Genomic DNA, 23,592 nt, shown 5'->3' on the forward strand with positions numbered 1-23,592 from the left:
CGATCCCCGCCTATGTGCTCTTCCCAATCGCGAGGTGACTATGGGCGTCGTCGGACTCGGACAGCTTCCGGAATCTGGTTGTCCTCTAACCGTCACCATCGCCTGCTCCCCATTCTTGCAACGTAGTCGGCTATTATGAGTCCCAGCGAATCAAGGAAAGAGATTCTCGTCGTCGGGTTTGGAGCGGTCGGTGCTATCTGTGAGTGTTGTGAATTTCAATCGCCCGAGCGAATCGAAAGCTGATAGGAAGTGACAGACTCTTATATTCTGAAAAAGAGTGAGAAAGCAAGGATCAGCGTTGTTGCTAGAAGCAATTTTGAGGCTGTGGAACGTGAGTTTGCCGTGTCTTATGATGTTGGGATAGTCTAATTAATGCTCAATCGCGTGGTGGATCTCAGGGGACGGGTTGAATATCAAGAGTGGAAAGTACGGAGAGATTAAGGGCTGGAAAGCAGATGCTGGTACGGTATACTATATCATCATTCAGATCTTTCTGATCTTAACTTCCTGCGTTCTCTCAGTATTCAAATCCGTAGAGGACGCAGCATCGCGAGCTCCTGCCAGAGGATACGACTACGTTCTAGTCGCGACGAAAGCCATCCCTGAGCTTACCACCACACCCCAGCTTCTGCAACCATTGCTGAGCAGTTCGTACCAGCACCCTCAACCTGTTTACGTTCTCTTCCAGAATGGACTGGGCGTGGAGAAAGCGTTGTATGAAGCTGTTAAGGGTGTGAACGAGGGTAATGGGAAGGAGGGGAAGGAGAAGGAGCCCAAGATCGTTAGCGCTGCTGTGTGGATTGGGACTAATTTGGTTGGGCCGAACCAAGTGCAACATGGTAACTTTGTGAGTGCCTCCCTGCTTATAGGACTCGGAGTGTCATTCTGAATACATTGAAGGACCGTGTAACGATTGGGATTTATCGTCACAACGACCGCACGACAACGGTCAACTCCCCAGACGAGCAAGCTATCTTGGATGACATTGGTGGATTGCTCAAGGACGGAGGGAGCGAGGTGACCATCGTGCCCGAGATTCAGAGGATGAAGTTTGCGAAGAACTTTTGGAATGTGACGTTCTCGAGTGTCGCGACTTTGACAAGGTGCGTCGGGGACGCGTCGTTATCCCATTTAAGTCGGCTAAAGCATATATTGGTGAATTTAGATATCCACTCCCGGCGATCTTTCGTTCACCACCCCCAAAAGATGGCTCTGTGAAGTACGCGACTGAATTCTACGCCTCTCCTACATCGGCCGCTTCCATCCAGAAACACACAGTCCCGCAGCTCGAAGCCATCCTCAACGAGCTCCTGGTTCTTGGTAGGGCCCTGGGTTACCCCGATACTCCTGACTCCCTTCCCTCCTCCCTACCTCGCACTATCTTGGAGAGCACGATTAATATCCATGTACAAGCGGACAGCTCGCATAAGCCGAGTATGATGCTCGATATGGAGAACGGGTTGCCGCTTGAGGTGGAGGTTATACTGGGAGAGGTGGTTAGGATAGCGGCGGAGGTAGGTGTCAGCGTACCGGTGAGTTGAAACTTTATTTTGGCTGTTATCTTCGCATTGCTGACCTGTATTGGCCCCAGCGAGTGGAACTGCTGTATGCGCTGTTGTTGGTTGTCCAGAACCAAATCCTTCGGGTTAGGGAGGAGAGGCAGCAGGCTTAAGGACTTGACAGATGAAAGTACGACAATGTAGAGTAATTGCAAGCATTAAAAAATCGCAGAATAAGCGCCAACATTGGGTCCCTGCTAATAGGGGCATATCGGAGTTGCTGCGGACGTTGCGGAGATTGAACTCAAGCTCTCCCTCGTTTAACCCTTCTCCCGTCTTCGTCTTTCCTCATGGTCCCCTTTCCCGCAATGTATGGTGTCCCTCAGGGAGCTACACCCATACAGTCCAGACTGGGGGACCACAGGAGTCGATACAACGCTTACAGGGCGATGTCAGCGCGACGCCATTGCTGGCATCTCACTGCGACTGCGGATCCAACTTCACCCTTATCATCCAGATTAACCCAAGTCTGATCAGCCATTTCAATACTGGGCCTATGATGAACACCTCTGTCCCAACGACAGCTATTCCCAGACTTTGCAGCAGTTTGCAGCAGCAAAGCGCCCAGGAGTCCGTTCTGGAACATTTGGAAGCTTGAAAGTACGGGATGTTTATGGCTGTCCCCGTTCCCCGTCGAGATGTGATTGCCCGAGTAGAGGGACTAGCGAACTTGGGATTAACTCGCCGTGAAGAATCATCTGCGGTAGACTCGAGCGAACTTGAAGCTTGATAACACTGCCTCCTTTTTCATAGGTCGGCGTCTGTCTGTGCTCGTCTCTGGCTCGGAACCGCTTGGCTCATTGACAGGAATCCCAGGTGAGTCAAATAGGGTTCCCTCCATTCTGATGCATCCGCCTTGGGCTGGTTCTTCGCAGGGTTCTGAACGGGGCTGCTCGGAATCAATAAACAAGCCGCCATCAGCGATTGCAACGCGCAATCGTCCGTCCTCCACGCGTCCCCAATGGCATCATGTGTGGGTGTGTTTGTACTGTTGGTCCTACTTAAACCAGTCGCCCCATTTCCATGCATCCTTCAGTCTCTTGTTCTACTACCTGATCTGTGGATCCTACGGGCAACCAGCGCTCAAGCTTGTTCCTCGTTGGAAACACCATCCGTGGTCAACAAGATTGTATTCTCTACGAACGGCCACTGTCAAATTGGATATTTCCCCCGGTGCCACTCACATAATCCACTCCACGCACCCCATACTTTGACCAGGCAACAACGAACTCCAGCCACTGCTTGAACGCTAAATTTTTGAAGGAACTTTTGTTTGTATCTGCTCATCTTGTTCAACTTGCGCAGGATCCTCATTTTCCCCGATAGCATCGAACACTTTCCCGGAACATTGAAGGATGTCGCACAGAGGCGGCGATAGAGGTGGGCGGGGACGCGGCGGGGGTGGTGATCGAGGAGGCGGCGGTGGGCGGGGCGGCTTCCGTGGTGGTCCTGGACGCGGTGGATTCAGTGACCGCGGCGGTGCCCCTGGGCGTGGTGGATTCGGCGATCGTGGAGGCCCCCCTGGACGTGGCGGTCCACGAGGAGGTGGCCCAGGTGATCGTGGGGGACGCGGTGGTGGTCGTGGAGGCCATTTTGGAGGGGGAGGAGGGTAATTGCCAATCTCTTCATCATGCTATCGTGAAACTAATCGTCTCTCCATCCTAGGATCTTCCAACCTGGCCAAGTCGACATCGATCAACGGCTGCAAGATAACTCGCAGGATGTGCTCGTCCAGTCATTGGGAAACCTGTCCCTCCAATCTGATGACCTTCCTGTCCGCCCCGGCTTTGGCACGCGTGGTAGACAGATCAAACTTCGTGCCAACTTCTTCCCAGTCAGAGTACCCAAGGGACCACTCTACGAATACGACGTCAGCATTACGCCAAAAGCGAAAGAACTTGCAAAGCGCGTCAAGACTCGCATCTTCCAACTCGCTGAGCAGACTCCCGAGTGGAGGTCAAAGGGACTCAAAGGACGTGTTGCGCACGATAATTCAGCCAAACTGATCTCTGCCCACAAACTACCCCAACCATTGTCCATCACAGTCGGGTATTACGATGACGATGAGCAACCGCCCAAGGGTGCGGGCAAACAGTACACTCTCGAATTCAACTATATCCAGGACATCGATACAGGCAATCTTATGAGGTTCGTGCTCATGTTTTCTGGAATAAGGTATTCTTCTCACAGCATCTAATAATAGCTATCTTGCGGGCAATCCTCAGTATCGCGACTACGATATTCTACCCGTCATATCTGCCTTGAACGTCATTTTGGCTTCCCATCCGAACCGTACAGGCGGTCCTGGAGTCATGGTCGGGAGAAACAGGTGGTTCTTCCGATCTGCAGAGACTCCGACAGGCCTAGGCATGGGACTCGAGGCCTGGAGGGGATTTTTCTCTTCCGTGCGCCCCACCCATAACCAACTGATGGTCAATGTTAATGGTACGCGTCTAGTTTGAACGCTCTTATTGGGAGACATGCTAACTGTGGGACAGTATGCACGACGGCGTTCTACATCCCTGGAAATTTGGCCGACGCTCTCTCTGCGTTTGATCGAGGGAGCTTTGGTGCTCAGGCCAACGCCTTCGTGAAAGGCGTCAGGATTAGAACCCTGCATCTCGGATACAAGAAGACAGTCAAAGCCATGGCCAGAGACACTGCTAAAACCCATCGCTTCTTCGTCGACGAATTCAAAAAGGAGCTCACTGTCGAAGAGTATTTCTTCAGGAGTAAGATCCATTCTTCTGTGAGCTTCCACTTGCTAATTATTCGGCTCAGAGTACGGCAAGAAGCTCCGCTTCCCCGACATGCCTCTCGTGGATGTAGGGAGTCAGAAGACAAACTACCTCCCCGCAGAACTTTGCGAAATTCTGCCCAACCAAGCTTTCAAAGGCAAACTTTCGGAGGATCAAACCGCCAACATGATCAAGGTTGCTGCAAGGCCCCCGCTTGCCAATGCCAATGCCATCGTCAATCAAGGTCTCACTGAACTCGGTTTCCGAGGGCCCAACCCCTTCGGCACTTTTGGAGTCGAGATTAGACCTGAAATGGCAGTCGTTCCAGCTCGAATTCTGCCCCCTCCCAATATCCAATACTCGAGAGGTGCCCCGCAAGTCGACAGCGACAAGGCAAGCTGGAACTTGCGCAACGTCAGGTTCCATAAGGGCGCAACCCTTTCGAACTGGGCTGTCCTTGTCATTGCTGACGGCGGCAGGGATGAATTCGAGGGGCCAGGCGATCCAGCCCTGGCACAAACGTGGCGAGGCTTTGCGGCGATGTGCAAAGCCAGTGGAATGATCGTCAAAGATGATCCAAGGGTCACCGGAGTCCAATTGCCCCATAAGAGGAACGACGATCTGCTGAGGAGCAACGCTATCGACAAGATTCGGGATACACTCATGAAGATGCCTAAGCCGTCGATTGTCCTGGTTATCCTTTCGAGTGGGGACAAGCATGTTTACAATGGGATCAAGAAACTGTGCGATACGCAGTTGGATTTGCGTGAGTCTCTTTCCTGGTTGCAGGGCGAAATGTTGCTGAGTGGAATTTAGCCACCGTCTGCGTTCAGACAGCCAAGTTCCGCAAGGAAAAAGGTTGGTGCTATGTTTAGTGTCCCCATCATCAGGAAGTCTAACCTTTTCGTTTAGGCCAGCCGCAATACTTTGCCAACGTCGCTCTGAAAGTGAACATGAAGCTCGGTGGTGTCAATCACGTCCTTGACAAGGACAATATGACTTGGCTCAAGCAAAAGCCGACCATGCTCGTTGGTATGGACGTTACCCACCCTGGGCCTGGCAGTCGGCTCGGTACGCCTTCGGTTGCGGCGGTTGTAGCCAGTTGCGACCCAGACTTCGCCCAGTTCCCTTGTAGCATGGAGATCCAAGAGTCGAAGAAAGAGGTAGGGTCTCAGTTTACAGTGAATTGTATTTACATTTGCTGACCACTGTGATACCGCAGATGATCACGAATCTGGAGAAGATGATGATTGAAAGGCTGGATTTGTTTGTGAAGAAGAACCGTATCCTCCCTGAGCGCATCCTCGTCTACCGAGATGGTGTGTCCGAGGTGAGTATCCCATGTCTTGTTGATACAGTTCTCGGTTGAACAAACTCTGTGCATCAGGGACAATACCGGACTGTCATCGAGGAAGAATTGCCCAAGATCAAGAAGGCTTTCCGAAAGTTCGACAGGCAGAAGCCATATCTTCCTCAATTGACCATCGTCATCTGTGTATGTTTACACGATTATTGGAACGAAGCACACAGTTGAATTTGCATTTTCCAGGGCAAACGTCATCACACTCGTTTCTATCCCACTAACGCCGAGGACGCTGACGACAAGGGTAACCCCAAGCCCGGTACCGTCGTTGACCGAGGGGTGACCTCCATCTATCACTTCGATTTCTTCCTCCAAGGTAGGTCTGCGCTTGACTGCTGTTGTTGAAATCGGACTAAGCCTTCTCCAGCGCACGGTGGTCTCCAAGGCACCACTCGTCCCACTCATTACTTCGTCGTTCACGATGAGATTGGCTTCTCAGCGGACATGATCCATGGTCTCACCAATGCTGTCAGCTACATGTTCGCGCGTGCCACCAAGGCTGTTAGCCTGGTCTCTCCGGCCTACTATGCGGATTTGGCATGCGAGAGAGGCAGGTGCTACATCTCTCGACTCTTGCACGGTATCAGAGGGGGTGCTACTGCGACGAAAGGTAGTACCGCGGAGAGGGATGAAACGGCGAAGGAAGGACGGGATTTGTGGGGGCAAGGTGTCGCTGGACCAAACTTGAAGGATACCATGTTCTACTTGTGATATCTTTTTTTCTCGAGTCGATTTCCGATATACCTTGCTATAGGGCACATTCATCACTTCGTCCTGGATAACGCCATGCTATTCCTCTTTGACGGCTCGTTGCCGTCTTTGCTCATAATTATCCGTTGTACGATTATCCAATGTACCATAGTTTGCTCCGTGTATGTACGATCTATGTCTCCGAACCAGACGTATACAGCGTGATTCTGAGACAGATTTGAATCTATCATCTTCAAGATGCGGCTCTGGAGCTACGCATTTTCCCCAACTGCTGAGTGACCAGCACTTAGTCTGGGCGCTTGTTCCAAAGACCGTGGGACTTTCGTCTGCAAAGGGAAGAGCCCCTAACCGTATGTCCACTCACTTAGCGTGCGTGCCACCCACATCACTTTTGTGATTCGGACACAGGTAAGTGTGGGTGGTATCAGTGTATAAGATGGATGGAGCACCACAAGCCGATTTATTCACGACCTATTCGATCAGGTTGCACGAGCGGCATCTCACATCTCTGACATTATCTGCGATCGTACCTCGCCGTAGTAACGATCGAAACATCGCCTCCGCGAGTGGTCACTAGGCCACCCCCGCCCAAACTTTAGCTCTTCTTTCCTCCTTTCTTCTTCATCCCCACATCCCACCAGCTCGGACCCTCGCCGATTCTGCTGCGCAGAACCATCACGTCTATTCCCGACTAGTGCGCCGCAGTTGGCTCTGGATAGCTCTGCCGCTGCATCGCCTCATTGTCCCTCTGAACTCGGAAGCGAGAGCTTGAGATCATCTCATTCTTCAAAAGTTGGCCTTGCATAATTCGTTGAATTTGAAATGGACAAGTGGACTCAACGCGACGAGGTGAGTTCTGTATCCTGGTCCTTTCAACAGAGCGGCGTCACCGACTGACCATTGCCTGTTTCTCTCATGCCGGACGTACATACCCTAGGATTCGTATCGCCTTCCGGAAGGCTTCGTGCGGATTGGCTATGACGCTGATACCAGCCAATATATCTTCAAGGACAAAGAGGGTACTCTATACAAGAGTGCGCCTGGATCAAGATATGGGAAGCTCTTGCCTATAATCGACCCTAACGTTAAGGCTGCGGAAGAGCGCCCAGAGGCTTTCAACGATCTGGATGGTATGCCCCTCTGGCTTCTCTTATTTACATTTGTTCACTGGCTCATCGATCCGATCTGACATTATTCAGGCGAAGAACGCTGTATCCCACACTCACCTCGACACCCCGACGAGGCAGCCCCACGCTCCTTCCACGACATGCTCGCCCCGAATCAGATCACCTCACCCACAACCCTTCCAGGCGAGCAGCAGCATCAGAGCGGGTTTGGTGGGCTCGCCGCCCTCGTCAGCCCTACCAATGGCAGAAGCTCCCAGGACGGCGCAGGACCCAGTTCAGCCTTTGCTGCACTCACCTCGCCGACGTTCAAAGCGGCCTTGCCCAGAGTCCAGGGTGTGATGCAGAGCTTGAAAAGGTCGATGTCTTCTGCTTCTAGGAGAGGCAGAGGTGGTGGTACGAGTGGCGCAAGGTATAGGGCACTGTCTGTTTCGGATGCCAAGAGGCCCCTGGATGAAGGCTCGACCTACGAGCGAGAGTGGGAGTCTTTTAAGTCGGAGAAGAAGTAGTATATGTAACAGTCTTGCATGTACAACAGGTCTGGTATTTATGAATGTACAGCTATGTATACAATAGCAGAGAAAGCGAGTGTACGTGAACGTGAACAAAGCAAGAAAGCGATGATATATATCCGTGTTTTAGATGGCGCTCGAACATTCAGGACAGAGGAGGGATGGGTTTGTCCTTTTGCCCTTGATCTTAACCACAGTATCGTCCAGGGTGGACGACGACTCTGATCCTGGGGCTCCCAGAACCAATTCTTCCCAATTGGAGGGTGTAGTTTTCCCTGCCAGAGCTTCATACACGAGTCGCCTTGCATTTACCACTGCTCTGACATTCCCCGAAACACCTCCCCGCTCGTACAACGCCCCGCGTACGATGGGTTGCTCGGACACAAGTACCAGCCCATCCGGTACCTGGTCCAGTGCAGAGGCAACAGTCGGATCGACATCGTCCGACTTGGTGGTACCATTTCCCCCGTGCGAGTGTCGCGTCCGCTTCGAGGGAGGCATGGGTATTCGTTCGGATAGAGACATAGGTTGGTCGTCATCAGGCGACGTGGATATCAGGCGTAAACTTCGAGAGCGTGCCGTGCAAGTCTCTCGAGATCCTTGTTTGACGAGGCATGTGCGGTGATACCACTTTCGACAGCGGGGGCGCGGGCAAAAGTGCATGAGAGAGGCTTCAGATGGGTCGTCGGGGTTATATGGTTTTGCGCAGACGCAGGAGTTCGTACCTGGTTTTGGCTGAAGGGAAATCAGTTTGCGATGGGTTTCAACTTCATGGAGTGCCTACCTTCAGTCTCCGGGCTTGTCGTTCGATTTCATATCTTGAATAGAAAGAGTCGCGGTCGATATAAGGTTGTTCGGGGTCATCATCGCGTAGTTGATGCACATTGACAACCTCTACAAGGTGTCAGCTGGAGGTATGAAGGGCTCAAGGAGGCGTTGAACTGACCGTTGAAGGCCTCTGGCGCGACATAGTCGAAATGGTCAGACAATATGCGTTCATACTTGCCGCATGGTTTGGTATTACTGTCCACACCATATCAAGTCAAGCCCAGGGTATTGGTTCGAAGGCACTCACAACGACTTTAGGACACCCGCAACGTCGCTCGGCCCATAATACCACTGCACCCTGACCCACACCTATTTCTCCAATCAGATTGGGGTGCCCTGGACCAGCTGGACTCGTGACATACTTCATTCTCGCCAACTTCGTCCACCCGAGCGCGGATGTCCCTGATCCTGGCCACCCAATAGTCATGAGAAGGCGTATCTTCCCCTGGAGAACAGTGGCTCGGAAGCACAGTCGCCCTTCAATCATGAACATAAGCGCTCGAACTCGCCCAGATGAGATGGAAAAACACGTACGTCGAACCTCTCGGAAACTGGTGAAGCACATCGTCGTCGTCCGAGACTATATTTTATGCGGTTCAAAAACGGTCGAAAATGCCCAAGTCAATAATCCCGCCTCAATCGACCGAGATCCAGCACACACCTGTGAATGAACCAAACTTTGCCATTCGGGCCCATTCGTCATCTGTAGGGACTTTTTCGACCATCAGGCTGCCCCTTCCCTTTTTTTCTTTCGCCTTTCCTCTGCTGCGGGGCGCCATGGTGCTCATCGAACCTGTGGACAGGAAATGGCGTGACGAGAGAAATGAACCATCGCGGCGAATACATCCTCGAGTTCGCCTGTCAGTCCGTCCCGCTCTTGCCTTTCTGGGCATCGCTTTGATCGGGAGCTTTTGAGGCGGCATCTCAGTCTCGACAAAGCCCGTTTCACAAGGCGTTAGGCTTTGGAATACAACGTTTTCAAGGATCATTGAAAGAACTCGTGAAGGAAACGTCTGAAATGGGTGTACTGACAACAGCTAATGTTACATCAAACATGAATAACGGAAGAACCAAGGAAGAACGGGAAATTCCAATAGTCCGAATGCGAAATAGAAGGGGTGTGCAAGGTATCATCCTCTATCGGCTGCCGCCATCTCCCACACCGCGAACGTTGTGGTGGACGCCCCCTGAGGACTTGGTGGACTTCGTCTGTTCTCGCCCATGCTTGAGGATATGTTCAACGACGTCGACGTCTTTGTGCGTGCCGAACACATTGTCAAGTTGCTGGTTGGATGCTGTGGTCAAGAGACCCTGTCCTCCTTGATTGGAGAAGTAGATCTTGAATGCTAGATAAGATGCTGAATGAGGATCCTTTATGCCTTTGAATAGGACCATAACACGCACTTTCGACGACTTGTGCAAGTGGGACGGAGCTAGAGAAATGGTCGTGATCAGTCTGGGGATCGGTATACAGGGCGGCTTCGACGGGATACATACGTGTCTAAAGAGCATGTCAGATACAATATTCGACATTATAAAAGAGCGATCTTACCTCCATTCTTCCACTTTGAGTACTGCAGACACCAAAGTTGGGTTAGAATCCAGGTCTAGGTAGACTAATAGTAAGATTGGACGTACCTGATCAGGGTCGACCATGACGATGAACTCTTCAGTCGCCTGCGAGTCTTGTTTGTAGATAACTCTGGTCGAAGACTTGCCCATTGTGTATTGTGCGAGTGTGGTGGTTAGAATCGAAAGTGAGTCTGAAAGGTTTGGTGAAAGCTGTAGGGATCATCGCCAAGTGCCCCTTTATAAGTGATCCTACTCCCGTGAGATCCGGATCGCGAAGCAACTGAGTTAGGGGCCTGGGTCCGGGCTATGTGATCTGACTTCATCTGACTCGAGAGGCGCTTCCGAATTCTATTGGTTTATGCGAGTTGAACAAGGCTCCGGACTTCGTCGAGATAAGGCGTACAATGGTAGTCAAAGGAATGATCTGGAGGGCAATGGAGGAATTGTTCTGGTCGATTCTGGACTTGTTCAGCCATCAAGTGGCATCTAGATCAATTGAGAACTGGATACCCCTCTCAATTCGCGCAATGACATCGTTGACCCCCTTTCACTGGCAAGAGATCTTCACCGGAGATTGACGTTGATCTGCCAGCGCAAACAGGGCTTCCAGGGCCAGACGGAATCACTGTCAATACCCTTGTTCAATGACCAACACTGCGGCTGCCAGAATTACAAGATATCCGAGACTCGGAAGGATTCTGTGAACTTGAAGTCGGCCCGACTGAACTTTAAGTTATGGCTACCGGGTAGCCATAACTTAAAGTTCTCTTGAATTTAAACCATCTCCCTCTCACACCTACGCGTACCCTGTCTTTCCGGGAACGACCCCAAATGCAGGACCATCCTTTCCAAACATCTTTCTCAAGTCTCCAACAAGCATTTCCGGGACCTCGTACGCAGCGAAATGACCTCCGCTGTCATGGTCTCCTTCGAAAATGACGTTGGGGAAGCCTGCGGTATTCCAACTGTAATGTCATTAGTAAATCGTGCAATTGTCCGAGAGAGGACTACTCCTTGGATCGTAGGAATGGGATCCACACATACCTTTTTGGAAACCCTATAAGTTCTTTGGGGAAGTACGAGTAGCCGGTAGGAACGACCGTTTCGAGATTCTTCGTCCATTCGCTTGGCAGCCCATGGATTTTCACGTATTCGTAGTAAATCCGGACTGAAGCCGCCGGTCCTGCGCGCGAGAACCAGTAGATTGATACCCAAGTCAGAACTGGTTTAAGCAAGAAAGGGAGGTCAGAACAGTCGCCAAAGGATCAAGATGAGAAAGACAAATGGATACTGACTTTCATCGTCAGTCCACTTATAATCATCTGTCCACATGTAAAGCTTTTCGTAGATCCAAGCAAGCAAACCAGCAGGCGAGTCGGCGAGACTGTATCCCAACGTCTGGGGTTGGGTGGCCTGTTCATGAAGGTACCCACTTCCCCTGTCAGAGAACCACTTGGTGCGCTCCAGTCTAGCTTGGTCCCGCGCGTTGTACTTGAACAGAACGTGTTTAAGCCAGAGCTGGGGTCGGTGGATCGGATGAGGCGGGTAGGCGCTTTCAGCAGTAATCAGGAAGTGATTCTTATCACAGCATGCCAGGGAACTCACAAAGGCATATTGGTGTGCCATGCCTTGACGTGCTTCGGACCGTACAGCTGAGCCATCGTCCTGCAGATCATGGCGCCCCAATCCCCACCTTGGGTAACTGTGCATTGCGACGGGCGCTTAAATTCTGGATTCTGATCGCCGAAATGCAAAGGACCCACCGTATTCGTTGTATCCCAGAGCAAGCATCAACTTGTGTCCGACTTCAGCCATCTGTGCATCTGCAAACCCTTTCTTCTTGGGTGCTTCAGAGAATCCGTAGCCCGGCAGGCTGTACGTGACGACGTGGAAGCTGGGATGGTCGGGAGAGACTTGGAGTAGCAAGGGCAAGATCTTGCGGACTTCAATTACGCTTCCCGGCCCTAACGATGTACCTTAAGCTGGAGTACTCTTTATTAATCAATGGCCCTGAACTCACATCCATGAACGAATAACAAGGGGATGGCGTCAGCCACTTCGCTCTTCTTGTGCACGTAGTGAATGTTCAACGTCCCGTGTCCCTCCACCTCGATGTCCCGGGTGAACTGAGGAAACTCTTGGTTCAGCTGGGCTTCATGTGGACGCCAGTCGTATCCACCCCTCCAGTGTTCGACAAGGCGGCGCAAGTCAGCTAGAGGAACGCCATAGTCCCTCTCAGCTTCCTCTAGCTCGTCGGGGAACCTGGTTGACTCCAGCTTCTTGCGAAGCAAGTCAATTTCGCTGTCCGGTATGGCGATGGTGAAAGGTGTCTCAGTGGAGGCCATGCTGGAGAGGCCTAGTACAAAGTGGTGCAATGGGAAGCCCCCGCAATGATAAATGAAGCGACCTTCGCGTCATCTTTAAGCAGGCCACTGGGGTGGTGTGAAGAGAAGCGGGGCTTGTCAAGAAGACAGTGGTCATGGGCTCATGTCCTGACATCGCTGGGAATTCAATGTGTCCTCCAAGTGTGCTAGAATCGTAACCTGCCGTACGCGCTGTAATACATAGGAAGACGCGAGGTGGTCGATCTTTGATAGGGGTATCAGGAGACAAAGACACAGTGTACGTACAGAGGGAAATTTCCGCTTTGATAGGGTCTCGTGAGCGACAATGTGCGGCGACCAAGGATCCATAGCACCGCCGGGGCTGGACTCGTGTCGAAGGAGGAATCCTCGCTGTCGACCCGGTGTCGCAGAATCTCCGAAATCCGCTGCAACGGAAAAGGTATGACCCAAGGCAACGTTCAAAATACTGGGCAGCCCGAATATTACAATCCCCTTGCTGCTTCCTCGAATATCGCCCTGAAACTGGCGATCGTCGCTGAAAATCGTTGGAGCAGCGAGAACAGCCAAGAGCTTGCACAAGCGCCGACATATGATCACCGATGTCATCGGGCGCCAACTTATTCAAGTTCTTGGACACCAGACTCTCCAGAGGTTTCAGGACCGGTAATATCAGAAGCCATCGACGAGATCTGCAGATGATGTACGATCGATAGAGTTGCACAAGTTCGTATCAGTTTGGGCTCTACGCGTCTGAGTGAAATTGAAGGCCACCCACCAAAAGGCCATCCGCAACCAAGATATACGCGGGCAGGAGGCTTGTGCTGACCGTGACTTCCCATGACGAAATGTCCTGACCGAGAATCGTTATGAACCTCCTCCCCGAGGTAGCTTCGCGGAGCTGACGAAACAGCAAACTTGAGTCTAATGCGACAGGAATGGCTGAGATGACCAGGATAACGAAGCTCATGACAATATAGGGTCCTCGGCCTTTCCGCTCCGAATTGGGGGTTTCCAGAAATACGACAAGACTGTAGATGCATATGACTAGTTGTATTCCTGGATGCCAGTCATTCAGAGAATGTCCACGGAACACGATAGTGGAAAGGGACGCACCTATGCCTACCATCCTCATCACCACGTTGGCGAATGAGCATTTCGCCACCACATTCCCATAGTACTCGAAGTCGACTTGAACTTCCACCATCGCTCGTGGCTATACCAGCCTGAAGGGCGTGTGCCTCGTCAAGCGAATGAGCAGCTCGACTCGCCCACCCGGATGCTGACTTTTTGAGGTGGGAATCCTACAGTGCCGCTCGGAAACTGTGATGGGGTGGCAAAACTGAAAGCAACTTGGAGGGGCATATTGTGGAGGCGATGAAACATCAACGGAGGCTCCTTCCCAGCTTCTTGATGAAACACGTCACTTGGTCACCGTCTATAAGGACATACCGCATGTCGAGTCTCGACCAACAATTCCCGAGACCGGTAGGACCAGCTGATACGCATGTTCGCCTCGGATGGCGCAGCGTGAACTTGCGAACTCGAGGGGTGCCACTAACTGGCTCGCGGTCATCTGGTTGCCCGATGCTGAGCGCTGAGCGCTGATCGTCCTAGGTGCAAGCGGGAAATACACGATGTCGCCTGGCCCGTTGACGGCGGGGGTGTGACAAAAGCAGGCGAGCAGACTCATTGTTGGGACTTTGTACAAACATTCGCTGTATGTATAGTTTCAGTGATTTCTATCGGCGACAGTATTAGCGTCCGCATACCGAACGGGACATACGCCAATACCTATGTGCCTGGAACTCTTCTCGGCCACTATTTCATTGGAAGCCAAGCAGTTTTGAACCTACGTTGCACATATTGACATGTTGCTTTTAGTGGGAGCTGGAAGCAGCAGGGACAGAGAACACCAAAATTGCCTTGTCCTTGGCCACTACAATCCGAAGTGGGACAATGATAGTCGACCTGTCGCCGGCTTCCAGGAAAAGGGCCACAGGGCCTTGCACAACGTCGTTGATCACCTCGAGCTAGTGTGGATCATCCGTGGGGCATTTCCCCTGGAATACAGCGATTGTACCAAGATCCAAATGGACCCGCCAATGAACTCTTCAACTTCTGGCCAGTCAGCGATTCCCATCCAGGTTCGAACGCGTCCGTCCAACGCCATGGAATCGGAAACTGGCTAGCGGAATTGGACTAGGTCTTAATCTACCATCGGCGATTGCGGCGGCCCTCTTTGTCCATATCCTCAGGCGTTCGTGGACTTTAATTGGCGGTTTCGAGTGTGTTTCAAGGAGCAAGGGGTTGATGCGGCAGGGTTGATCATGATCGCTGTTGCTAATAAGACGTTGTGACCAAGTTGTGAACACTATCCTGTTCTTTCTTAGCCTCGCCTCGCCTCCCTTGATTAACTCTGACCAAGCTCTGACTGCAGAAAAGACCCAACGAAAGTGAGCATGAACTTGAAAAGTTGAAGTAGCGGTAGACGAATAAAGCTGATTGATCTTCTAAATTGGATTGATCGGCGCTAATCAATCTAATCAGATCTGGTCCACACGTTTGCGGTATGTATTGAAACCGTGTCACGGTACCCGGTACCCTCACGTGACCAGCTATCGCCTGAAATCGACGGTCTTTTCGACGATTTGGGAAGTGGGAGGTCTTTTGAAGAGCAGAGGTCCAAGCTCGAGCGGATTTGGCAGGCGGTTTGGCGCCGAGCGATGCCGGCGTCCATTTCGGGCAGCGAAGTGCCCGTTTTGGTCGTTTTTGATGCGGAGCTTGAATTGGAACATAATGAACTTCACATCTCTCCCTTGCTCTCGATGGCGCTCGGTGCGTCTGTACATGAATTTCACGATTGATTAAGACGCAGATAGATTCTATCTGTACTATTAACTTAGAAATGGGCTCCCATCCCATGTGTAGGAGCAATAATCAACCACCCAGGGCTCCATTGGCCAGAATTTCGGGTTGAACTGGGAAGAGACATACAATGGACGAGAAACCAAATGGATGGGGCACAGAAGATGTTGAGATAACGCATGATCAAGCTGAATTAGACTCTGAGAGAGAAGCAGAAGAATTGGAGGAGGGTAAAGATGAATTTTCGCACCTCTGGCTGTAGGTTGATAGGGGCTTGTTTACTAAATCAATCAGATCAGCCGTTGTGTTCGGTGGGTATCAGGGTGGTAGATTGACAGCGGGAACCATGCCAAGGGCTCCCATTATACGGTATAATGCTACTGTGTACCAGTACCCCACCGAAAAAGCGAGGGTACCCGGGGGTACCCCCGCTAGTGGGCAGTATGCCTTATATCCTATATAATGAAAGGCATTGCTTTGACAAGTACCGATGATCATGGCCTAACCTGAGGCCTGCAGCTTCCTTCCATCACTTTACTCTGAGATAGATCGACTCCTTGGAGCGCCAGTCGCTTCCCGTCGCCAGTACCGAGCCAGGAAGATGGCCAGTGTCACTCTGACTCCAATACCCAATGGGACGTACGCCATAGCCTCTGTTCTCGGACGGAATGCATTGTACCTCCAGTTCTTCGAGAAAGACTTGAAAACGCGCCTATTCGGGAATTCCTTTAGGGGAAGTCAAGCAGAGCATGTAAGCGTCAGTGAATTGGTCCAGCGTCTGCAGAGGAGGTCATTTCCAGTGGATGGTTGAATCGGCAGAGAGAAACAATACGTACACCCTGAAGAATGTCCTATACCAGACATATGTAGTCCTCGACTCGGACAACCCCCAATGGGAAGGCGATAGACGACCGGCGGCGGGGACCGAGCCTTTCCCGTGGTATATTCTTCCAGGCGAGATAGGGTTTACGTGAGGAAAACCAAGATAACTAGACCCAAATGCAGTGTGCTGAATATCCTTTTCACGCAGTATATCCCCGTACGAGAAACAAGAACTGGTTTGGAATGTCCGGGGGGCATTTCCTTTGGAACGCAGTGAAGTGAGTCTGCACCAATCTCCGATTCTAGAACACGTACAGGCTAACGAAACATCCCACACCTCAAGATCATCCATTATTACCACTTCGACGGCCCGGCCAACGAGCTATTCAACTTCTGGCCGATTTCAGAGTCGAGACCTGGTTTGAACGAGCGTCCAGTTCCACAGTTTGGAATGGCGATGCAGGAGAAGTTGGCTTGTGGGATCGGCCTGGGACTTGTCTTGCCGATGATCATTGCAGCTGCACTGAGCGTGCACTTCCTCAAGAAACGCAAGTCGTTATGGTTTCGGCGGTTGCGAGGTCCGCCTTGAAATCTTAGCAACTGGCACCTCCACTAGGTAGGCAGAGTTGCAGTTTCAACGCAACAATAGCGATGTCATTCGAATACCTGCTAAAGATGAAGAAGATGAAAGAGGGTACGAGCCTACGACCGACATCTACCCGCGCACCCCTCGCCCAGCTCTACGCTGTCCCCGGAGCATTCTGAAAAGCCATGCTGAGCCATAGAACACCATCACCGAGACCCACCCCATCCACTTGAGAGAGACCCAAGTGAAGAACCCAAGCCTGAGAGTCTTCTTCCATGCAAACTTGGCCCATTGTCTCCCCTGCTCGTCAAAGTTCCTGCCCTGCATCACTTGCGAGTATCCAGAGAACATTAGTTGAAAGGCTTGGTAATACGATCGGAGTTGCTGGATCATACTTTGGATGTTGATTCCTTGATCTTCGAGGTGCCGCTGGAACTCAGTGAGATATGGCTCCCAACAGGCATTAACATTTTGGAATTGCCTGCTATCGCCGGCCGCTTCGTGCCAGGTCGATACTCCGGAAAGGAACTGGAGGAGGTGGAATGGGGCGAAGATGCAGGCCTTAATGGAGATGAAGATCGTCGCAAGGATCGTAAAAAGGACGAGAGCTGATAGCAGGAACCCGAACATGCTCAAGCTGTCTGTGAGGGTATCCTGTCAGCTTTATCATCAGGTAAGGGCTTATCGATAGCTTACAAGAGACGGAGTTGGTGAAGATGCGGTATGCCAAACTTGTAGACCAGACAACAATCTTCTTCATCGAATACAAGGACGCAACAAAGATGCTGGAGGACAATGGCCTCAGTCTCGAGGTCAGAGCAAGGCCGACGGGTGACTCACAAATATCCTGTCGCCAATGCGAATGCCAACACAGTAGGCGTTTCAATGAAACGCTGTCAATGCGTCAGCTGCCCGCTTCATGGAGCAGATATCAGGCTTCCAACTCACAGCAACAGGTTCTGGAACCATGCACAGTTGCAGCGTTTTCCTCGTCCAAGGACGAGCAAAGCTTCGTTCGAAACTGAAGAGTGGTTAGTTTAACTAGAGAGCCAGAACGTTGAAACACATACTCATCAAGGGATTGTCGAATCGTAGGCGTATTTTCGTCGATTTCTTCAACGGAGATATCTGGGACTGCCTGAGATGACGGCTCCGCTTTGTGGAGGGCGATCTCGTCGGAACCATCTGTGTGGACCTTCGGCGAGTCAACGAAGATTTCGCTACCTTCGGTGGTCGGAGAATAAGGGGGACTTGTAGAGGCGGATGATGCGTCCTCGATGATCATGTCTGCTGGATTATCAATGTTGGGAGGTGGACGGAGGGGAGAGGTGGCGAGTATATATAACCCATATCGATATTACTGAATTGAACTGAATGTAGACTGCGGACCATCAAAGGACACGTCTCCACTCGTCATGCTAGCACCCCCTCTCGTGCCGTCCGCGACCACCGGCTTTGTCCAGTGCTACGCCGCAGTGCACAAAATGATTGTATCACTACGCAGAAGACAGAAGACTACAACGCCAATCTCTCTTGGACAACAGTTTCATGTAGGACAGTCAGAACGGCTGAGGGGTCGCCGATCTGTGCTAGTCTTCTTGTGAGCTCTTCTTCGACCTGGAGTGTCAACTTCTGTGAGGAGAACCGCTCAGGGATTAGTTCTTCGAGGGCTACAGGGCATGAGAACTTCATGATGCTGATCCTTTGCTGCTGTCGACCAGGACCTTGGAAAGAGAGAAAACATTCGTAGGTCGCGACTGGGACATCGTTTAGAAAGATAAGGCTGGAAGATGGAGATGTGGCGCCAGGCCGGTAAGCGACCGCATAGTCGAGGAAGATGGCTGCCAGGGGTACAGTAACATTGATGGGCATGCCAGGAGGAAGGGAGAATGATGGCCGATGTTTTCCATGCAATATCGCTTCCCGAAGGAAGCTCGCAGCACCAAGGATATCGGTCGGTATTTTTTCTAACTAAGAGTATCATAAGTTCTACCAAAGAACTGAGATACTACTGGAATAGGACTTACATATTCAAAGCCGTTCGGGGGAGACAGTGCTACGCAAGACACTACAGTCTTGAAAGACTTCTGGGAGTCGCCATCGAGTAGAAGATCCACTCTCGTTACGAGCCCTTCCACGTTAGCTATGAAGGACTGATCCGATTCTGGTTCATAGACATGGGCGATCTTCACTCCTAGCTCTCGCGTCGTTGGATCCTACAAGGCGATGAACTCAAGCTGCGGTAAAGGCCAACGAGACCAACGGACCTCTCTCAGAGCTGTTATTAGGCTGGAAAACGCAATGACGGGCTCCTGAGGACTGAAAAGGTCAATCAAGCATCCAGTCCTGTAATTCTATCAGCTCCGTTGGAGGTACATTCGTTAGTGAGCTTGACAAACCTCAAGGATAAGCCGACCAAAGTGGTATCGACAGCCAGTCTCCTCTTCGTTGGTGCTGGTAAACGGCGAAAATGAGGTAGCCCCTTCAGAGCATGCTCGATTCTCGAAATAGTGTCGGAGATGAGCATGGTATTGGACGTTCGTTGACGTTGGTCAAAATACGTTTGATAAGGCCCTGAAGGAGACACTATTGTTGACCGATAGTCGTCGACTTGACGCTAGAATCCGCCTTATCACTCGAGTCTTTGTCAGGCTACCCTGGGTCAGAGTTGCATGGATTGGGGACAGCGACTACGTGTGGTGTGAGCTGGTGGCCATAGTCATCGCCCTTATCATCTGAAAAGAAGTCCTAGTTCGATGTTGGTGGTGACGAGGAAACCAGCAAGCAGCAAACAGCGGCTGGGCGTCTGCGAGTGCCGCCGAGATGCCGTCTGGGAGAACAGCGGAAACTCAAATCTATTCCTCATTCCCACGCAGGTTTCTCAACTTGCGGGCATCCTTGCAACTTGACCTCATACAGCATTCTTACCGTCTCTATCCAGTTTCTTGCGTTTGCAGAAGCCAATTCGAAGAAAATGGACTGTTTGTAACATTGGCTAGGGATGTCTGAACAGCCTATAACTATCGCCCGGTACAGCTAGTCTATTTTTCTATGCGATCCCTGCTGAACAATTATATAGAGAGGCGAAGAACATTTATCAATCACTAAAAGAACTGTTGAAAACCAAAGAACCGTTTGACAAGGAACTCGAGTTTCAGAGGAAGAAGTAAGCCTTACCAGACAATTTATTGAACCAAGTCTGAGCTTGTTGTTAGTTTGAGAAAGCGTTATCTCTCCCTATTGCTCTTACACCCGTATGCAAAAGAGTCTAAGGATGTCGAGAACCACCTATGGATGCAAACGTCTTACGCATCCATATCCTCGTATAAGGAACGCATCGCCATAATCGACCGTGCTATACAAGCACACGCCCGTCAACCACAAGGACAACCTGGCCAACAACGACAACAGCGACATGGACCTGTGGAACACCGCAAATTGCTTTCGAGATTTCGGCAGTTCCTCGCAGAAGAGGAGAAATTCTGGATACACCTCCTCCTTCGAATGTACCGGTCATTCGGCCTTGAAGAAGCGCGCCCCGCTCTGACAGCATTGGGACTTCTACACGACAATCAAGACCTAGGGGAAGCCGAGGGTCAAGATCCGCCCCACAGTCGCACCTCATTCCCGGAAGAACCAGAGACCTCTGTATTTCCTAGTAATCCAGCGGAGAGGGAAAGCCGACTGGCTATTCTGAGCAAAGCCCTCATCTGCTTAGGCGATATTGCGCGGTACCGAGAACTCTACAACGAAGGCGGTGGTCGTCCCAGGGCTGGACACGAGGGTGGTCGTCCGGCTAGACGAGGAAGGAGGGGAGGCCCCCCAGAGACAATTGTAGCACAGCCCCGGGTTTACGACAACGCTCAGCAACGATATGAACAAGCTCGGCTTCTGGTTCCCAATGAAGGCAATCCATTCCACCAACTCGCCATCCTCGCAACGTATAGGAAAGACACATTCGCATCGGTCTATTATTACTACCGTGCACTATCTGTGCGCCAGCCATACGAGACAGCTGGAGACAACCTTGCTACCGTCCTTCAGAAGGCTTCGGACCAGTGGAGGCGGACGAGGAAGGAAAGGGAACGGATGTTGTCATCTGGCCCCCTCGATATCAAGGACAGGGTGATGTTGTTCAAGGAGAGGACAGTTGTGCTTCATTCACTGTGGCGTAAAGGCATTGACAAGTGTGTTTCTCCCTTTCTAATATAGCTTGAAAACAGCGATTGACAGCTCCAACAGGATCGACTCGAAGTTCAAGGAACACGACAAGACCGTCTATCAAGATTTTTACGAGTTGGTTGCAGAACGTCATCTTCCTATTGACATGATCTCTCATGCCATCGTCCTTTCGCAAGGGGCTCTATGGAAGCACAAAATGATACGAGATGGACGTCGTCAGGAAGCTAGACCAGTTGAGCCCAGTGTCACCACAGAGTGGCGCATTCTCCGCCATCTCATGGACATGCACTTTGCTTTGTTGGAGGTCGGCCGGGACCAGCTTAAGGATCTCCCTTCGATGGATAAGGTCGACAACGATCTAGCTCAGCGGATAACAGCTATCTTCCGACGAACCCTCCCTGCTTTGCGCATCGCCAGCAAATGGCTACGCGCCAACTTCGCCTACGTCATGACCGACCTCGAGTTTCAAGCTTATCAAGAGAAGGAGAAGCTTCGGAGTGTTGCGGTGGAGAAGAAATGCCCGGAGAAGATTAGTGCCCACTCGGTACACTCTATACGGTTTTGGAAAGGATATGCTCAGTTCGTGGCAGCCTTGTCGCAAGCCTTCCCGACGAACAGGCTGCCTTCCTTGACGGCACCGTTGGAAGAGGATGTTGACCTGAGAGGGTTCCTTCCTCTGAAGAAGTTGATGGTAGATGCAAAGAACAGTGCTTCTGACGTCGTCAACGGGAACGGGAATGTGGTAGAGAGTCCTCATCCGAATGAGGAGCAGCTTATGAGAATATCGGACCTTCTCGCGGATGCGCAGGCATTGGTGGAAGCAAAGGTAAGCCATTGACTATTTGGTCGAATTCGCATCTGACAGGTCTCCATAGAACTCTCCTCTCACATTGATAAACCAGTTGATTGTCTTCGACGACAGTATGGTGGAACCGCGCACTTCGACGATCTCCGAACCCGCAAAGCCGCTAGAACCGATCGCATCTCGTCAACAGCAAATCATGAACCAGATTCGGGACAAGAGCGCTGAAGTTCCCTGTCTGCGCGAGGAAGACGTGATGACGGAAGGTACATCTCGAACCGACGACGACGTTCTCAAAGCTGCATTCCAGCATATTGGTGGAGATGCTCCCGATGTCCCTGACGATGACGACGACGAGATAGTCCTTTTCAACCCCAAAGCATCGCTATCCCCCGCGCTGTCACCACTCTTGCAAACCACGCCCATCACTCCGGTCAGGCCGCTGAACGGCTCAGCGGCCGCGAAAGCTTTCCCGAGCCCTCCTCTCGCTCACAATAAGCCTTCACCCCTCATTGGAAAGACGCCGATTAGTAGTCCCCGCGTCTCTACAATCCACGCTACTACAGCGCAGGATCTCCTTCAAGATGTTATGAACGTTGGTCGCAAGCCTGGAAGTGGACTCGTTCCACCTTCAACCGTCGATCCTTCCGGGATCCAGCCGCCTTTGCTATTTGGTTCGGAACTCTCACATCGACCCAGTCTCATTTCTAGTAATGCGCCGAGCTCAATTTGGTCGGCTGGACATGATGAACAAGGCTTGAAGTTCGGGTCGACTACTTCCCCAGGACACAGTCATAACCACGCGAATCCTCACCATTCCCTCTCCCCTCGACTAAATTATGCTCACAGCGTTTCCGGTCCTGCTCAAGACTTAACCACCCCGTCGATTTGGGCGCCGTCTCATACTTCCAGTATCCAGAGCCCTCAACTGCATCTTGGAGGTAGTTTACCGTCTGGAACAAGTCAACCTCACCAGCCCAACAACGCGGGCGTAATTGGAAGCGGCCTCCACCACCGACTCCCGTCCGCGTCTCACACCATGGCGTATTCCGGCAGTCTGAGCCCACATCGCGTTGAACAGCAACGGCACCAGTATACCTTCTCTCATAGCTCCTCCACAAGCTCTGTGAACGTCCCGAAACCTCACCACCAATCGTTCTATTCAGCTGATCTTAGAAACAATCTTGGTCCCGGTGGAGGGCTTGGGGGAACGTCGCTGTCTAGTCCATCGCTGGGGAACTATTATCACCAGCCGCAATCCCAGCAATCGACATCAACAAATGGTCATTCGCAAGGCCTCGGTCACCTGGATCCCTTCGCAAGGCTCGGACTCTACCCTCCCCTTTCCCAAACCCATTCACAACCGCCTCCATCTCTCCAGTCGCATACCCATGGGAATGGACTGACCTCGCCGCAATCCCTTTCGCATCTGTGGGGAAACGTGGGGTAGTCACCAACTGACGCCTGGGGGTCTTGTTGATTTTTGTACATCATTCTCGAGTCATCTCGTGGATACATCCAGTCCATGCGGACAGTACGGGCACGCAGACCCGGTCTCTAGAACATGGGGATTGGTGCCATCG

General features: G+C 51.6%; 11 protein-coding genes across 11 annotated transcripts; 5 read left to right on the forward strand and 6 right to left on the reverse strand.

Annotated features, from left to right (window-relative positions):
- Window positions 1–135: 135 nt before the first annotated feature.
- CC1G_09845 (hypothetical protein) lies at window positions 136–1,672 on the forward strand (the record flags this gene model as incomplete). The annotated part of the gene is made up of 7 exons (XM_001837811.1): window positions 136–199; window positions 257–331; window positions 399–461; window positions 522–847; window positions 901–1,103; window positions 1,166–1,532; window positions 1,592–1,672. 7 exons carry the CDS (start codon window positions 136–138, stop codon window positions 1,670–1,672), a joined length of 1,179 nt encoding a protein of 392 aa, XP_001837863.1.
- Window positions 1,673–2,914: 1,242 nt separating this feature from the next.
- Window positions 2,915–6,371, forward strand: CC1G_09846 (argonaute-like protein; the record flags this gene model as incomplete). Its single annotated transcript, XM_001837812.2, has 11 exons — window positions 2,915–3,168; window positions 3,225–3,707; window positions 3,763–4,004; window positions 4,058–4,291; window positions 4,341–5,063; window positions 5,087–5,155; window positions 5,210–5,460; window positions 5,520–5,627; window positions 5,685–5,792; window positions 5,847–5,976; window positions 6,028–6,371. 11 exons carry the CDS (start codon window positions 2,915–2,917, stop codon window positions 6,369–6,371), a joined length of 2,946 nt encoding a protein of 981 aa, XP_001837864.2.
- A 499-nt stretch (window positions 6,372–6,870) lies between these two features.
- Window positions 6,871–8,004, forward strand: CC1G_09847 (hypothetical protein; the record flags this gene model as incomplete). The annotated part of the gene is made up of 3 exons (XM_001837813.2): window positions 6,871–7,220; window positions 7,309–7,501; window positions 7,571–8,004. The coding sequence occupies exons 1-3, from the start codon at window positions 7,194–7,196 to the stop codon at window positions 8,002–8,004; spliced, it is 654 nt and encodes a 217-aa protein (XP_001837865.1). The 5' UTR covers window positions 6,871–7,193.
- Window positions 8,005–8,133: 129 nt separating this feature from the next.
- Window positions 8,134–9,614, reverse strand: CC1G_15573 (hypothetical protein; the record flags this gene model as incomplete). Its single annotated transcript, XM_002910984.1, has 7 exons — window positions 8,134–8,742; window positions 8,792–8,901; window positions 8,954–9,030; window positions 9,083–9,144; window positions 9,198–9,312; window positions 9,370–9,415; window positions 9,497–9,614. The coding sequence occupies 7 exons, from the start codon at window positions 9,612–9,614 to the stop codon at window positions 8,134–8,136; spliced, it is 1,137 nt and encodes a 378-aa protein (XP_002911030.1).
- A 185-nt stretch (window positions 9,615–9,799) lies between these two features.
- CC1G_09850 (hypothetical protein) lies at window positions 9,800–10,580 on the reverse strand. Its single transcript, XM_001837816.2, has 5 exons — window positions 10,474–10,580; window positions 10,388–10,409; window positions 10,333–10,336; window positions 10,240–10,268; window positions 9,800–10,181 (listed from the first exon to the last, which is right to left on the reverse strand). The coding sequence occupies exons 1-5, from the start codon at window positions 10,555–10,557 to the stop codon at window positions 9,973–9,975; spliced, it is 348 nt and encodes a 115-aa protein (XP_001837868.1). The 5' UTR covers window positions 10,558–10,580; the 3' UTR covers window positions 9,800–9,972.
- Window positions 10,581–11,203: 623 nt separating this feature from the next.
- On the reverse strand, window positions 11,204–12,752 carry CC1G_09851 (epoxide hydrolase; the record flags this gene model as incomplete). Its single annotated transcript, XM_001837817.2, has 6 exons — window positions 11,204–11,372; window positions 11,452–11,590; window positions 11,703–11,959; window positions 12,013–12,109; window positions 12,171–12,371; window positions 12,428–12,752. 6 exons carry the CDS (start codon window positions 12,750–12,752, stop codon window positions 11,204–11,206), a joined length of 1,188 nt encoding a protein of 395 aa, XP_001837869.2.
- A 742-nt stretch (window positions 12,753–13,494) lies between these two features.
- Window positions 13,495–14,622, reverse strand: CC1G_09852 (hypothetical protein; the record flags this gene model as incomplete). Its single annotated transcript, XM_001837818.2, has 4 exons — window positions 13,495–13,796; window positions 13,876–13,965; window positions 14,202–14,467; window positions 14,606–14,622. The coding sequence occupies 4 exons, from the start codon at window positions 14,620–14,622 to the stop codon at window positions 13,495–13,497; spliced, it is 675 nt and encodes a 224-aa protein (XP_001837870.2).
- Window positions 14,623–15,747: 1,125 nt separating this feature from the next.
- Window positions 15,748–16,524, forward strand: CC1G_09853 (hypothetical protein; the record flags this gene model as incomplete). Its single annotated transcript, XM_001837819.2, has 4 exons — window positions 15,748–15,875; window positions 15,912–16,051; window positions 16,350–16,368; window positions 16,488–16,524. The coding sequence occupies 4 exons, from the start codon at window positions 15,748–15,750 to the stop codon at window positions 16,522–16,524; spliced, it is 324 nt and encodes a 107-aa protein (XP_001837871.2).
- A 630-nt stretch (window positions 16,525–17,154) lies between these two features.
- Window positions 17,155–18,310, reverse strand: CC1G_09854 (hypothetical protein; the record flags this gene model as incomplete). Its single annotated transcript, XM_001837820.2, has 5 exons — window positions 17,155–17,666; window positions 17,722–17,810; window positions 17,866–17,918; window positions 17,974–18,046; window positions 18,096–18,310. 5 exons carry the CDS (start codon window positions 18,308–18,310, stop codon window positions 17,155–17,157), a joined length of 942 nt encoding a protein of 313 aa, XP_001837872.2.
- Window positions 18,311–18,540: 230 nt separating this feature from the next.
- Window positions 18,541–19,552, reverse strand: CC1G_09855 (hypothetical protein; the record flags this gene model as incomplete). Its single annotated transcript, XM_001837821.2, has 4 exons — window positions 18,541–18,996; window positions 19,053–19,241; window positions 19,293–19,371; window positions 19,425–19,552. The coding sequence occupies 4 exons, from the start codon at window positions 19,550–19,552 to the stop codon at window positions 18,541–18,543; spliced, it is 852 nt and encodes a 283-aa protein (XP_001837873.2).
- A 474-nt stretch (window positions 19,553–20,026) lies between these two features.
- On the forward strand, window positions 20,027–23,459 carry CC1G_09856 (hypothetical protein; the record flags this gene model as incomplete). Its single annotated transcript, XM_001837822.2, has 5 exons — window positions 20,027–20,055; window positions 20,105–20,191; window positions 20,241–21,212; window positions 21,268–22,033; window positions 22,083–23,459. The coding sequence occupies 5 exons, from the start codon at window positions 20,027–20,029 to the stop codon at window positions 23,457–23,459; spliced, it is 3,231 nt and encodes a 1,076-aa protein (XP_001837874.2).
- Window positions 23,460–23,592: the final 133 nt, after the last annotated feature.

The sequence above is a fragment of the Coprinopsis cinerea genome (assembly GCF_000182895.1).
Source record: "Coprinopsis cinerea okayama7#130 chromosome 6 map unlocalized cont3.6, whole genome shotgun sequence".
In the NCBI taxonomy this organism is placed as follows: domain Eukaryota; kingdom Fungi; phylum Basidiomycota; class Agaricomycetes; order Agaricales; family Psathyrellaceae; genus Coprinopsis; species Coprinopsis cinerea.

Bases quoted from the DNA above. Each gene is read 5' to 3' on its own strand.
- CC1G_09850 (XM_001837816.2), bottom strand. From the start codon at position 10,557: ATGGGCAAGTCTTCGACCAGAGTTATCTACAAACAAGACTCGCAGGCG. The intron at 10,410-10,473 runs GTACGTCCAATC...TGGTGTCTGCAG, and splicing joins TCATGGTCGACCCTGATCAG to TACTCAAAGTGGAAGAATGG. The intron at 10,182-10,239 runs GTGCGTGTTATG...CATCTTATCTAG, and splicing joins ACTTGCACAAGTCGTCGAAA to CATTCAAGATCTACTTCTCC.